This window comes from Haliaeetus leucocephalus, unplaced genomic scaffold (assembly GCF_000737465.1).
Source record: "Haliaeetus leucocephalus isolate CR32 unplaced genomic scaffold, Haliaeetus_leucocephalus-4.0 Scaffold722, whole genome shotgun sequence".
Taxonomy (NCBI): Eukaryota; Metazoa; Chordata; class Aves; order Accipitriformes; family Accipitridae; genus Haliaeetus; species Haliaeetus leucocephalus.
This window is the reverse complement of record NW_010973158.1, coordinates 1,879,360-1,895,753: the sequence shown is the minus strand read 5'-3', so window position 1 is coordinate 1,895,753 and position 16,394 is coordinate 1,879,360. Positions and strand designations below refer to the sequence as shown.

Here is a 16,394-nt window from a genome sequence, read left to right as displayed (position 1 = left end):
GGGGGGAGACAAAGGGGGGGAGACAAAGGGGGGGAGACAAAGGGCGGGGAGGAGAGGAAGAGGGTTTGGAGAGAAGATATCCTAGGAAAGAAGAAAGGGGACTACAGGAACTTGTTTGAAAAAGATACAAAAAGGATGTAAAACTACTTTAGGCTTCAAAAAGAGGAAAACTTCTGGGATTTCCCTTGGCTACACACATCCTAATCTTAAAAAAAAAGAGGGAACAAAATTCACTTTAAGAATAAAGCTGAAAGTGTTTCAAATGTTCTCAATTACAGCACAATACTGTAAGTCCTTACAGAAGAAAAGCTCAAAACTTTGATCATTCTAAATGCAAAAGGCCTTCACAATAGTAATGAGAGATTTTGCACTTGACTGGCAAGACTCTAATGAAATAAAAAAGAATGGAAAGGTTGATAAAAATGACAGAGTATAATACCAGGATCTTCAATTCCTCCCTTCACCTACACATCCTTTTAACACCAATTTGTGAGCAGCATTAATACAAATCTAACTGATTGAACCACTCATGGTCTGCTAACAAATACCAGGTATAAAGTGACTTAGCCATGGTATGATGTATGAAGCTGGGGAAAAAAAAGTCACTTTTCAGAGAGTTACTAAGTGCTATGTACAGATTCAGCTGAATGCACAATCCTTGTCATAATATCAACAGGTGAGGGAACAAAAGGGAACTGGTAGTTCTGGTGCACAGATAGACCAGTAGCTTCTCTGCCTTTCCTTCTGAAAAAACAGCTTCCAGAATCTGCTTCCACCTTCCTATAAAAACCCTACATCAAGCTTAATACCTCTTTATTTGACTGGAGTAAATCACATCAGTGTTTCATGAAAAAAGTGACAGTTTAATTCAGTAACATTGAGGTTTCTATCACCTGATTACAAGGGTCAATTGCAATTCAGGCTATTTTGCCCTAGAAGAAACATTGTAGAACCATTGTGTATAGCAATTTGTTTACTCTCCTGGTTTTGAAAGTTAGCTGACCAATGCTGTTTTGTTTTGGTCACTACTAATTCAGTTAAACTATTCTGTCTGACAAATGCATGTCCTGTACTTCTGTAGTTGACACTTTCCCAGCAACTTCCCATTAATGGTAATTAACTTTATGGCCACTCCCCACAAGTAATTAAAAACTTCCTAGAGACAACTAACACACGGGACTTACTGAAGGCAGCAGGAGGACTCCTTATTCTGAGAATGTATCTTCATTCTGCCTGTTTGCAAGCAGTAAGTTCATAGCTTGAGCTCTGCCTTCCAAAACGCACTAACAAAATACGAATAAAAACTGGTATTTGAGTTTAAAGCTATTTTTGTTGCCAAACTGGAGAACTTAATTGCAAACATAAGACCACGACGAAGAAGAGAGCTACCTGTCGTCAGCTAAAATACATTACCTGATGTGTTAAACTCTAGTGTGAAATACAGAGAGTGGTCCTGGTGATTTCAGTGAAGCCATGTATGCAAAGGAAAGGAGAGTTTGTCTCCTTTATTTACTGACACCAATGATGGTGGAAAAGCATAAAATGCAAAAAAAACCCCAAATAATTCTAAGGCATTATCTCTGAAATGCATGCTAGCAGCCAACAGCTTCAAAGATCATAAAATGCACCACAGCAGTATCAACCGTATGCATAAAGTATTAACTGCTATTAAAATGTCTGAGGTTTTAACCTCTGTCCTAAAAATGTGGGGACCAGCTCTAAAGCAAAGCAATATTTTGAACCACAAAATCTGTAAGTTACAGTCAAGCATATACCAGGTATTCTTTAAACTCATAAAACAGAGAAATTCAAAGTCAAGACTGGAATTCTTTCCTGAGCTAACCCAGAGACAGACAACAGCCAACTGTTATTAGGCAGATGCTCAAAGGTTAAGGAGGCAAGGAGTCAATGAAAAAAGTTCTCCTTACACTCACCTAAACAAAAGGATTGAAAAAGATTCTTAACTATCAGGGGAACTGGCATACAAACAGAGCAAAGAACTGAGACACACTTGACAATCAGCAGAAGAGAATTCACACTGCATCACCCTAGAAGATGTAGCATACCCAGTAGCTACATAAATGAACAGGAACTAGCACTGTTCCTAACAACCTTAAAATCTCCCACTGCAGTGAATCCAGCAAGATACCTGAAAGCATGTATTGCCTTTAGGAAAAAGCTATGCATCAGTATTATATGGTAAAATTTCCACCATTACAATTTGGCTCACTGTAAGTCATAAATCTAATATTTTCCTGAATCTGAAAGTGTAACTTAAAAATGAAATATTTTAAGTAGCTTGAGGCATTGCCTCTCAATTCTTTATTCACAGTATCTATTTCTTCACTTAAATTCTCTAAAATTGCCCTCATATCAGAAATGGTGGAAAGTATAGTACAAAGAATAATGCACATGTAACATTAGAAGGATCACTGTCTAGTTGCTAAGATGTCGTTTTATTTACTCAGCTCAAAGGGCTAAATCCTCTCTTTGAATTCTTGTCCGACTTAACGTGCTGAACAATAAGGGAAATCTGACCAATATCCACAATACTTTTGCTGGAACCATAAGTGACTAAACAGTTTAAATAGGTCTAGTACTTAAAATAGTTTCAAAACAACTACCAAAGAGCTCCTTTTAAGGTCAAATTGGCTCCTTGTCAGTAAACACACATACAAAAAGGCAGAAACTTGCAGCCCCTTTAGTGCTTTAGGTCTGATGCCTTAATTGTTCAAACACCTCTCCAGGTATTTAACTTCAAGTTCCTAAGTGAGAAGAGAAAGGCTTCAGGTACTTAAATGTGCAAAATTCTCTGCAGGATTAGGACATGATCTATGATCAAAAGCAACAAACAGTTTAAAATAATATACAGAGGGAATGGATGAGGAACTATGGGAGAAAAGGCAATGAACATAGATTAATATTAAAGATAGATGGTTGAAAGAGGTAATTTTTCTAAAGGTAAGACACTGTGACAGTATTCCAAAGCTGAAAGAACATGAAAATTTTCCAAGTTACTTCAAAAACACCAACTATCTAGACAGCAACATCAGAGCCCAAAGGAGGCTTGTAATTTTTTGGCCTTTGATTTGAGAGTTCAGCTGTTTCTCTTGTCATGTCACGCCATCACAAATCAGTGAAGAACATGAGCAGAGAAAAAGTCAAGCAATTTTCTCTGAGATTTCCCTTTGGTTTAGAATTTATTTCCTTCTGGGTCACTAAACCCCATGTTGGAAAACCTGCTCTACCCCTTTTTTACCAGAAACTTCATATAAAAAGGTCTAAAAGGAGTGCTAGAAAGACATTAGTATACAAACTAGGTCCACTGTTAATCAGGGATTTTTACTATGTTTTACCATCCATAGTTGCACGTGTCTGTTAGAGTAAGATCAATGAACTACTAATGAACTTCATGTGAACAGTACATCAAATAGGAATATCCAAAGCACTGACTGTTTACTTTTGATAATGGAAGAGTTGAGCAGAGTATTCAACATAGCTTTTCCTGGTATTTAGATCTAGTTCCACTACTCAGTTCTAAAAGCCCTTTCATACATGAATAGGTCTTTCTTGTGTGGATATTTTCCATCTGCACTACCCGCTTCCAAATACTTTTTTTTCCCCTTCAAAACTATGACTTGAAATCTGTACAATCATAATCATGATCGCATTTTCAGAGCATTATGGCCATGGCAGATAGTATTTTTAAATGTAGATGCTATTTTAAATGCGTATAATTTCTTAGAGTGGATATTACCAGACTTTTACAATAACCTGTTAAATTAATAAATGCAGTCTGAATCTTTCATAATAGGTTATTAAAAATAGGGGCTTTTTTCTGAGCACTTACAAGTTATGCTCACATTGATCGCACGCTGATGGAACACAATACACTACCACTTCAGAGGACTGGTAATGTCACATGAAGACATAACTTCCTTTAACTATTGCCTCAATTAAGCATCAACCTCTTTTGTAACTGTAAGGGAATCCCAACAAAAACTTCAAAACAAAAAGCAGAAGGCAGAAAGCCAAGATTACCTACACATCTTCATTACATCCAATTGTTTGTGGTTTAGAAACTGGCTTAAGAAAGAAGGTGTACTGTGCAGCGTGATCATCATAACAATGATTACATAGTTTAACAGTGTTTGAAAAAAAATAACATAATGTGGAAAAGCCAGGTTTTGCACATTATTAACTTTCCAGTTTAATTTAAAATGCAGTATATCTCCAGAGGCTGTGCTATAAATCATGGATTAAATACCTGCAGATTTCCTTAGTCTGAAAATAAAAGAGTGCATGTGGTGAGAATTTGTAAGGAAAAAAAAAAGGTATGACTTAGATGTAGTGACAGGAAACAGGGCGCTTAAAGAACAGTGGTGGGAAGTGAGAACTTAAAGAGGAACAATAAAGGCCAAAAGAGGTTTGATGAGGGATCAGGAGTAGAAGACTCAGTGAGCTAGTCAGCCAGCTAGATACAGCTTTTAAATCCTTTGCACAATGTGATCTGCCAAAGAGGCATCCCACGAATAATATTGTATTTATCACCCCCAGGGATATTAAAAATGGACTTTCTTTGTAGCTAGCCTTTAAAGAAGTAAATGGAGTATAAATCCAATGATTACACTGTTTTATTTGAATAATCTAAAATTTAAAATATTATTAAAACTATTTACTTTTAAACCACTAGGTATGTTTTTCAGGTTTATTTAATTTAGTCTCAGCTGATTATTTGGTAACAAGCACAGCAGAATGCATCCTTTTACTACATACTTTGGGCTGCAAGATTTTAAGCAAATATTTATAAATTTATTGCATAAAGGCCTAAATGTGCAGGTTTTTACTGCTACTGTAAGTTTATTTACCTTAATTATTGCACACTGGTACTTGCAGCGAAAGCTTTGCTACTGCTTAGCTATTCAGCATTCTATTCAGCTACCTAGCTTCATGTTCCTCTGTTCCCATAACCATGTATCATCTTTCTAGAAAGAGATCTGAACAATGTGAGAAAGAATAAACTCAATGTCAGAAAAAAAAAAGAAAACCAGACCTGACAAATCAATACAAGTACAAAATTAATTTCAAAATAAAGCTTTAAATTGAAAAGTTAAAGCCAACACAATAGATTTCATGTTTCAAGATTAATACAACATGAACCTGATCTCATTTAACTGAAATCAGGGAAAATTCTGTAGTACACTTTACAAGGAGCAGAATCAAGTGTTCTGGGCTCCTTTTTTTCCTAAAATTAAAGTATGTTTTCCCCAGCTCATTGCTACCCACACATTTTGGTGTACAGTACAAATGACTCAGGCAAAAGATGCAGCATAAGGACTAAAATGTACCCTTTGCTTATGTATGATGGCACCAGACATGCTATGGGAAATCTGTAGCCCACTACTGCATCTAACTAAAGATTTATGTTATAAAGGAATATATACAAATGACTAAGCAGAACACTCAGCATAAGGATTAAGACTTCTTACCCCATATTTACATTGTCGGGATGTTGCTCCATACTGGAAGCGACACTGTTCATCAGCATCATACACCTGACCTGGGGCCACAGCTGGATAAAGAAAGTCACGCTTGGGAGGCTCATTATCAAGGCAAGTACCACGGCCCGAACTGTTCAACATAAAGGACCAAATCAATTAGGAATTCTACTGGCTGTAAATCACAGTAATGATATAATGTATCTAGCTCTTAATTTTAACAGCACTGGGTGTGAAACAAATATGATTGCAATAAACAAACAGTAAGATGGTACACCCATAGTAAAAAGAAAAAATAATTAGAGGGAATTAAGAGACTAAAATAATTTTTCATCATTATTAACAAAAATGCTTATTTTAGATTGTGAAATAGATTTCATATACTATCCTTTTTTAAAGTGCGATAATTTCTGAGCCACACAAGACTGATTTTCATTTTTGTTTTAAGATTCCTATTTGTTTTCACTGAAGAATAGCTACATTTGGTCATAGAATGAAAAATAAACAAATTAAGCAAATAAAAGAAATTCAGCTTACAATTCTTGATGACCCTTCTGATCCTTCAAACAGCTAAGTACAATCTTATAGATATGAGCAGTGCAATTGGTTTATGTAAAACACATTTAAATTTCAATATGACTAAACGTTTATAGGATTAGGACCTTAACATCCATGCTTTTCTTCCATATGAGTGAACAAAATAGTTACATTGCTAAAAATTCTGCAGGATCTTCAAATTTACCTATACTAAGGTGAGTGAAAAAATTTGTATGGATCCAAGATCTTTTCTATTGCATTAATAATATTTAGTCTTAAAATTTTCATGTTAGAAATAAGATCATCATCTTTGAAAACTTTAATATTTTCTTCTTTTATATTCAGTGTTTTCTTTGGTGGTTGGTGGTTTTTTTTTCCAAAATATGCCCATATTCAACCACAGTATTTTAGTGTAGTGGAATAAATAACAAAGAATGCCAAAAGCAGACAGAGTTCTGTTTAGAAAACTTTGTACTTTGCTAAATATAATTATTCAGTTTTATTTAGTCAGTGTGCATAAGAGGACAGATGCTTTTTTACTTTCATTTCACATGTGAATAAGTGAGGATTTTTAAAGAATTCTTATGCCAACACTTTAAATTTTTTTCCAACATTCCTACAAATTTTGCCAGCACTTATGGGTTTTTTTCCAAATCTTTTCCATGCACCTTGCCAAAGGAACATAATTTCCCAAGTGAATGTTCTACACTGTTTTTTGGAGATCTCCAAATTTCTAAACTTTTCATCTGCAGACGAAAAAAGAGCAAAAAGCCTCCTTTAACTACACATTTTATGTTCTCATTTTAACCCTATTTTATTCAATCCTTTGAAATACTGTAATAAAGCCTTTGGAAAAACAAGGAAACAAACAACTGCCAACCATTTCAGAAGCAGGCAAACAGCAACTAAGGCAATAACTAAGTAAGTACAGAAAAAAAAATTACATTTGGTTACTAATCCCAATGAATTGAGTGTGATTCACCTGCACACACACCCTATCCCCACACCCCAGCTGAAATCTACCTTTAAAATATCAACTGTGTGGTTCTGGCATACAAAATAATGTACTTGCCCCCTTATTCCAGGTTTAATTATTGCAAGCATATATATTTTCTAATAGCAGCAGCTGGGAAACTATCATACGTTCTTTTGAAATATTTCAGTGTTGTATTTTGCATGTATGAGGAGTACATGTTAATAATACCAATATGAAAATAACTCAAATACAATCTGATTTTTCTGCATTGTCTGGATCAAACTTCAGATAGGAACGTTGCTTAAACAACAGTGGGAAGTTCAGCATTTGACATCAGCTTGAGCTAGTATTCATTGATGGGAACATTTTCATAGATTTCAATAGTGCAGAGTTTGGTCTGTAAACTGTGATCCTGTAAACTGACAGCCATGGGCACAGAATTTAACAACCCTCATTACCTTTGATGACTCTCTCCATAGGCATTTGTGGCCCTGCACGGATTAAATTACAGAATCAGATCTAAATATTTAAATTCATCAAACTTGTAAATTAAAGTCTATACCTACTCTACATGACATATAACTGCAGAAATGTAAATAAAAAACCTAGTACGAAATACAAAAATATGCCTCCTCTGCTCTAATGACAGGATTTTCACCATAGTGAAATATTGTTTGTCCTGGTTTTGGCTGGGGTAGTTAATTTTCTTCCTAGTAGCTACTATAATGTTGTGTTTCGGATTTAGTATGAGAAGAATGTTGTTAACACACTGATGTTTTCAGTTGTTGCTAATTAGTGTTTATACTAAGTCAAGGATTTTTCAGCCTCTCATGCCCAGCCAACAAGAAGGATGGAGGGGCACAAGAAGTTGCAAGGGGACACAACCAGGGGCCAAAGGAATATTCCGTACCATGTGACGTCATGTCCAGTATATCAACTGGGGGGAGCTGGCCTGGGGGCGATCACTGCTTGGGAACTAACTGGGCATCGGTCGCCGAGTGGTGAGCAACTGCATTGTGCATCACTTGTTTTGTATATTCCAATCCTTTTATTAGTATTATTGTCATTTTATTATTGTTATTATCATCATTATTATTGTCTTCCTTCCTGTCCTATTAAACTGTTCTTATCTCAACCCACGAGTCTTTGCCTTTTTCTTTCTGATTCTCTCTCTGATCCCACTGGGTTGGGGGAAGTGAGTGAGCAGCTGCGTGGTGCTTAGTTGCCAGCTGGGGTTAAACCATGACATGTTGTAGCAGTAAAAAAGCAAGAAAAAGACTACTAAGCAGTCATCCACTTACTAGCTACACTACATCACCACCTCGCAGAGTGAAAATTTGTTTCTCTCTTTTGTTCTGCTTCAGTTCTATTATTTCTCTCAAGTAGTTGAAGACAACTGACACATTTTACACACTTACTGTGAGAACCTGATACTGTATTGTGTGAATTGAAGTATTTTGGAAATGCAATAGCATGTGTTATAAAACACATTAATAAAACCAGGGACTTTCCATTGGTAATGAAAGGTTTCACCAAAGCTGTGCAAAGGATGAAGACAGGCCAACGACCATATAACCTTTCCAGACAACTTCTACTGGACTCAGGAATGCTGTAATACGAGTTGAGTCTATGTCTTTGTTCTTCTCCCTTTCTCTTTGCTCCAGCAAAGCAAAACCCAGATACTTGAGAAAAAAAATCTGCTAAATCTAGGGGAATGAACCAAAAGGTTGAATGGTATTAGAGCATTTTACAATCACAGAAGTAATAGTTATTATCAATCAGGCCTACAAAAGTGAAAAAGGCCTTTGTGTAGATGTACAAAAGATAACAGGAGGGAAAAGAATGCCCAAATACCTTCATCTCTGCAATTTGAGAAAATTTCTACTCACAACTGCTTTTGTGCTTTGTGATCTTACCTTATATAGGAAGCACATACAAAGTCAAAAAACCTGCAGGATATCCCTGCAGAGCACTTACATTTTTTAATAGGGAGTGGATAAATCTTTAGTGTCTGCAATAGAAATATGATGATCTCAAACTCATCCTTACATTCTATTTACTCCACAAGATACTACTAGTATTCAAAGACTTCCTAATTTTCCTAATTTTAGGTTAACTTCATGAGGTTTTATGGGACATAGTGGGACTGGTTTCAATTATAAAATAGCTAAGTTTGATGTCATTTCATCCCAGTATTCCCATGTAGTGTCTCAAGAGATCTTTGTAAAACATTCTACAATAAAATTTAAACATTTAATATCACAGGATAGCAAATTAATCTTCTGCTTGGAAGGGTATCGAGGATACTAGAGCATTCTCTCAAACCTTAAGATCTCAGACATGCTATCGCCACTAACTGCTTGATCAAAGTAACAGCAACTAGGGATTCAATGTTAGAATAGTTACAGACTGAACAACCAAAACTGAGGATCATCACCTCTGTACAGACATCACTGTTGTATCCAAGGCCCATAAAGAGAAAAAGCAAAAACCACGCATGTAGACCTTTCAGGGTTTATGCTCCTATTAGAGTATATATTCCCAAATATCTCAGCAACATACACAGTACAACACAACTCTTTCAATGGTTGAAGAAAATATCCCAGAACACTGGCACTGAAAATAGGGTTTGAATGTTACATAATTGGCTCATTCATCGTAATGATGTGGACTATAACGCAAGCTATGAGTAACAATCATAAATTAAATGTATTATAAATATTTTTAATTATATGTAATAGCTAAACGATCATATACATAAATATATTGATAGTATACATAATATTTTATTTAATTCTGTTACCAAATTAGCCATAAAAATATGGAAAAAATACTAAAATTAATTAAACACAGTGCATTTTATACACATATATATACACACACATATAAACCCACAAATTATTTACATGCCTATATATAACATTTGGCTCCTAAAAGAATCCTTACTTCATATTTATTACATACTTTTCCTGAGTAAAGACTGATTTTTAGAGAGCACCAAGATATATTTCTGTACAGGTTACAAAAGCTGCTTAACTTGACATTAATGAATAAACTCTGCAGATTGCTCAATAGTCTACAGATAATAACATAAATATTTGCAGAATCAGGGCATAAGTAATGGAAGTGTGATTTGGAGTGGTATGTTTAAAATTAAAATGAACCAGAATAGTATTACTAAATGAAAACATCCTTGAATGTTAGGGAAATGCAGATATTGATGTGGATTTACCACTCACTCTCATGATAATTTCTACTTCTTTCCAATCTTGTATGAAAGGCTGGATCTATGTCTTATTATCTATTTCATAGTAAAGACTCTAATTTTGCACAAAATTTTCATAATACTAATTTTTTCTTTTGTTTGGTAGCGGACAATTTGCTATGTCTTTAATGTATACTTTCCTCTACAATATAGTCTGTGTTCCAAAGTATTCTTTTATTCATTTGAATAATTATCCAGCAGCCATATTAGGAAAAATCTATTGGTCCATCTATCAAACTCATCCACCTGCTTAAATCTATTGGTATCTGGCCTTCAGAGTTTGGGAGATACTAAGCTATAAAATATTGGGCCAATTTATTGTTCTATATTTATTTCCTCAAACATGCTACAAATAAGTTAATGGGAATCTGCTGCTGATTCTGCCTTTTAAAATTTCTTTAAATTTAAATAAGCCAAGAGGTAGACAAAGAGTCATACTTGCAGAGTCAATACTCAAAAACATATTGCTGGCCACAACTACAGAAACTGTTGGGTTTTTTTAACTGGGTAGCCTTTTAAGCAAAACGTAAGACTTTCAAAACTTCAGAAATCTACAGTAATTGGGGATATATGCTTTTTATTCAATTATCTGTTAGCTAGGGAAAAAAAATCCTAGTAAACTTTACAGAAAAAAGAAGCAAATTATAATCCAATGTGTAGGTCAACAGACGATACTGAATGTAAATTTTCTCCACTGATTCATAGAGAGAGATATGAAATTTTTGTATGATTGATGTGACCTTATCTTTCAAAACTAGCCTTGGCTTGTACTTTTTAAAAAAGTTCATTTAGATTTCTGGAGTACCAGGGGACTGGCCAATCTGCCATAGGTAGTATAGGAGGCATATATAGACGTATCCTGTATTTATCTTGCATATCCACTTGTATGTCCAAGGTTCTCGGGTAGATGATGTCTGGGGCCAAACATTGGATGATTTTTTATACTGTCTACATGGGTTTGCTTGGACCAAGGTAGTTTTGGCTCCGTTCCAGAGTTAGAAAGGTGTAGTCTCAGATCTAAATCCTGCTGTGTGGCAATCCTAGACTCTCCAAGAATTTCCTGTGAGAGATATTACTTATTCAAATAGTTTAAAGACTCTTGGTTCTTCTCCACTCATCTTCCAAAGACAACTCTGCCTTTGAAAGACAGAGTTGACCATCTGGCTTCTTCTAACACCTTCTCCTATCTGACACTGACAAGATTAATGAACTATGATTCCAGAAATCACCCAGATTTTTTTATTACAAAACATAAAAGTAACTGAATAAAGAATTCTAAGCAGAAATTTCTTTTCTTTATATCTAGGTATCTGCATGGCTCTATAGGCACACTGTATAAATATATGTGGGATATAATGAAACTTGCATGTTATATATGTATTTTATATATATATATACACACACATATGCTACATAGTATGAATTTTATACTAATTGGTTTTCAGTCAATAATATTTTTAGGCTTGGTTCATTTCTCCTATAAACAGATATTAAGGGTTTCTACTCCTCCCACAGCAATCTCTGTTCTCCAACACTGCCCTCCAACCCTTCAATTCTCAATGAGTATTTCTGCATTTAGTTCCATAAAAGGTTAGTGAAATTTAAAGTCACTGTAAAGCACTTATGAACAATCCAGTTGATAAACTGAATTCAGTCAATCTTTCACTCTAACATAAAGCTTGACAGACAACAGCTATTATGTGCTAGAAGGAATGTTTTTCCCAGAAAAATATTATTTTCTTCCACCATTTCAGAGCCTGTGCTGGCTGGCCATCCTTCTCGAGTTTTGATAGATCTATTAGCAACACATAGGTTTGCTGTGTCTTATTGTCGTCCTTTAAGCCATATTTATCCTCCATCCAGCTATCGAGCCATCCCACAAAATAAATTGCTTTCCCAACTAGTGCCTGACTGAATTGATACCTTTTAAGCAATACTTAGTGGCTATTCCTCAGTAGCTTCAGTCTGGAAAATTTGTTTCTGAGTGTAGTTTTAAGAAAGTCTTGAGGAAGAGAAGGATGAAGGTGAGGCTCTACTTCGAGTGTCACCAGGATGACTTCTGTTTCCAAACGCTTCTACCTGATGATAAAGGACAGTGTGGTATCTACGCTACAAAATAGCACACAGTGCAAAACTGCTCTAGCAAGTGGTAACCCAAGCTGGTAAACTAGTAAATCCACATTAACCTAACTTACCATATAATACTGTGAATACGTAATGAGCTTATAGAAAAATTCATTCCAGCTGCATTATCCTGGTGTCATGACAGACCTGCCCAAACTTGTACCCAGATCCAAGCCAATTAACCTAAAAGGCGTCATGGTATGTCATACAGACTCACGGCCTCAGGTTTCTGCTTGGGTATCTCCATTTCATTCCATCATGTTCTACCTTTCTTGTTAGACATAGCTAAATGAATCCTAAACTAGCCATACTCATTTAGCACAGAAAAAAACACTTGTCTTCCTTGTTTGTAGTCTACTGGGTCCTGTCCCAGCTGTTTTCCCATTCTTGAGGAAAAATGGAAAGAAAGGGGGCAGAGTCTAATCTGTCTGGAGACACAGACGCAACATCTTGAGGCTTTGCCTCTAAAGCTCTAAATCAGCATTTTCCTCCTCTGTTGCTATGTGAAGAAGCATGGAATCATTTTTTCTGTCTGGATGCAGACTGTTCTGCTCTTACAGGAGCAGTCAGGGAACTGCTACTACATGAAACCCACTATTTTTTCTTTGTTTCTTGCTCACTGATCGTCACCTGCAACAGAAAAGTAGCTGCTCTTAGACCTGTTCTGCCTTAAGGAAAGGTGTGAATGGGTAAAAAGAAGTGATCTAAGCTTCTGACAGCTGTCCTGCAGATACCTGTGTAATCTTAACAGCTTCCTGCTGCCACTGAGATGACATGAAAAGCTGGGGAGAAAACTAGAAAAAAATCTATAGTTTTACAGGCTATTCTACTTCATGAAATAATAAAACAACTATTTTAAGGAAAAAAGTATCAATTCATTTATAGGATAGTAGAACCACAAACAATAAGAAGCATAGATTTATAATGACCAGATCACATTTGAGAAATCTGACATTCTTAAAAACAGATTGCAAAACTAGCAGATGAAGAAGTTATCTTTGGCTCTTAGTGCGTTATTTAATGCAGTATCTTATACAGTTGGAAAACCTATTCATAATTGCAATGCGTAAAATAATGTTTATCCAAGGTGGCTTTGAAAAAAATATGATCTACATTCCAGGTTACAAAAATAGAGCTAAATATTATAAAAGATAATTTATTATTGAAGCTACTATGTGTAGATTTTTTTTTACTCTAGCTCAGATATCACTTAGTATCTTCAGTAATGATTTTTTTTGTGAAATTCACAGACCTTAGTAATTCAAGTAGAGTTGCAAACACTGGCAATGATAAAGATGTATCTCAAAAAAAATGAAGAGATTAGAACTATGGGAACAGATTCACCAGAGTACTATTCTGACTTTATGCTAGTGTAACTACAATTTCACTGGCACCTCACAGACTGAAAAACAAAACTTAAACAGTGAATCAAACCTAGGGAATGGAGAAGAATAATGGAGATGTTAATAGTAAATAATAAAATAATTTTTAAAATTAAACATAAAGTTGAGGAGGCACAAGCTAAACATGTTTTTAACTGGCAGTAAAAATTTGAAAGATCACTGTATACGCATCAAGTAAAGAAACAAGAAAGTTTATTCAGACTGAAATTTAAAACTGCGGGAACATTATGAACGATGTTCAGCTCTTCTTACATTTGCCACAGCCACAGAATTTTACCACATTTCTTTCTCTAAATCCATAAATAAGAAACTACTTCTTAGCTATCTGTTGAATTATGTCTTCATCAATAGACAACTTATTGTCAAGACAATTATGGGATCAAAATGGAGTTCAGAGGAGAGCAACAAATAGAAGTAAATGAGACAGAGAATAGCAGAACTGTAACAGTAAGAAACAAACCCCCAAATGCTACAAGAAAATACCTGAACTGTAAGCTTACAGTCGGAACTACTAAATTGTGAAATAATCTCTCAGAAGAGATGCGAAAACGGTACTCTCTGTCATAGTTAAAACTAGGCTGCATGACATACTAGAAAGACTACTAACGGGAACAGTGTTGAATTAACAGAAATGATTGGTAATGATAAAACAAAACTAGCCTGTATATATTTTTATAGTGGTAGTGTTAAACAAATAGATACATATGTCTCCTGAGAAACTCAATTTATATTGTGAGAAACCTGTATCACACATATAGGTAAGGATGACTTATGTACTGTTTTTTAGTTTAGACACTCATCTCAAACACTCAAGTACATAAAATTGGGTAGGTGCACACTTCAGTGGGGTGATACTAAATGCCTTAACCTCACACAGTAACTGAAGAGAAGTTTTTTTCCTCTGAACAGCACCAACATTAAACATCTGTCTCTGCCCACTGACTCTATAGGGAGCTCAGACACCTCTTCAGACCAATTCAGTGATCCTCTACATTGTGTGGGAAGCTGCATTTGAACCAACCTAAAGAAAGTTTATCGGTCTGGATGGGTCCCTTCAGGTAAGATTCAGAATACAGCACCTTATTCTGAGGCTATGTCCCTGAAAGAGGAGAAGCTCTTTTGGTTCTTAGTAGTCTCATGGTTAGACCACTTGACTGGTTTAAGTCCATCTCCTAAAACACAGTAAGTATCTGAATTATTGAACAACCTTTATTTCTTAAAGGAATGATTGCACTGATGACACTGAACCTACGAACCAACTACCATTTGCTCCCATAAAGCCCATCTTACACCATTTTTAAAAATCCTCTTATTAATCTGTTCTCAGTGAACTCACACTTCTGTGGTTGTCTTCCACAATTTAAAACGCAGACAAAGGCTTCATTATGCATCATACATACCAATGTATACATTGATACGAGCACATTTTTGAGACTAACATATTTTGACTGTTTAAATTTTTTCATACGGAAGTAAAATATCAGCTAGCAATCTACTTCTGGATAAAAATCACCACAGAAGTATAGGTTAGCACAATTTTAACGTAGTAATATAAAGATCTCTGCCATCCTCTCCTATAATCTTTATATTCTCACCAATGGTACCAAAGAACATTGATAGATAAAAACCCACAAGACTGCATGAAAAAAATCTGGAGAATGAAATATACAAGCAACAGGGCTACAGCCTTGTTCCCTTCATTAGATTCCCTCACATTATGCACTTATTTAAAAAAAATAATTCCCATCATTCATAGACAAATTCTACCCTTCTCTATTTTTCACCCCCAGAGTAATAAAATAACGAGATATGATCAGCACTTCAAAATGTTTTGAATAGATTAAAAATGAGAACTGTAAGGTGGGGAATGGAGCAGAAGCAGCTTTTGCCATTACATAGACAAAGTGCTCTACACAATAAAAATCTTAAGTGACTTGCTGTATTTCTGTCTGTTAGTTCTAAAAATTTAAACCATCAGAACAGGTCACTGTATCTCTATTTATTGTGAAAGGTGTCAAGTTTTTGAAAACTCATTATTTTTCTTGAGAGATTACTTACTCTAAAAAACTGGTGATGTAATCCCGACTGCAGGCTGACCAAGAGAAAGGGTTGGTGTTTGCTGTAATATGAGCTGCCATTAGCTTTGCTGCTTCATGACCCTTGGTCCCACAGGAATTTCCAATTCCATCATGATTCATACCAAAACTGCCCAAAAGAGAAGGAGAGAAACAGCCCATTACTTTTCTACAGCATCGGACATCTCTTAAAACTTAATGTCACCTTTACAGAAATCATGTTGGACGTAAAAGAACACAGTACAGTGGAGAATTAGGATCAGTTTTGTTTATTCACATCTCAGAATACTGCACAATTACATAACTTATGTTTCTCCCACAGACTTCTGAAAGCATTTTACTTACTTTCTAAAGCTTTTAAAGAAAATTTAACAATATTCCTACAAGATAAATACAGAGCAGTCAGTCCTTATTTGGTATTGTACCTGGATAAGGAATAAATTGTGGCACTGACACTTGGATTAGTAAAGAAGGACAGAGAATAGGTGATGTTGCTGTAACAGTACAGTATAGGCA

The 16,394-nt window shown here is 35.4% G+C and overlaps 1 protein-coding gene across 1 annotated transcript in view; it reads right to left on the bottom strand.

Moving 5' to 3' along the window:
• ADAMTS6 (ADAM metallopeptidase with thrombospondin type 1 motif, 6) overlaps nt 1–16,394 on the bottom strand; it is a 149,773-nt gene that overhangs the window by 65,447 nt on the left and 67,932 nt on the right. The window contains exons 9-10 of the mRNA XM_010580531.1: nt 15,862–16,008; nt 5,490–5,631 (exon numbers count right to left, since the gene is read on the bottom strand). Coding sequence (XP_010578833.1) covers nt 5,490–5,631; nt 15,862–16,008 — 289 coding nt within the window. The remainder of the gene's footprint in view (nt 1–5,489; nt 5,632–15,861; nt 16,009–16,394) is intronic.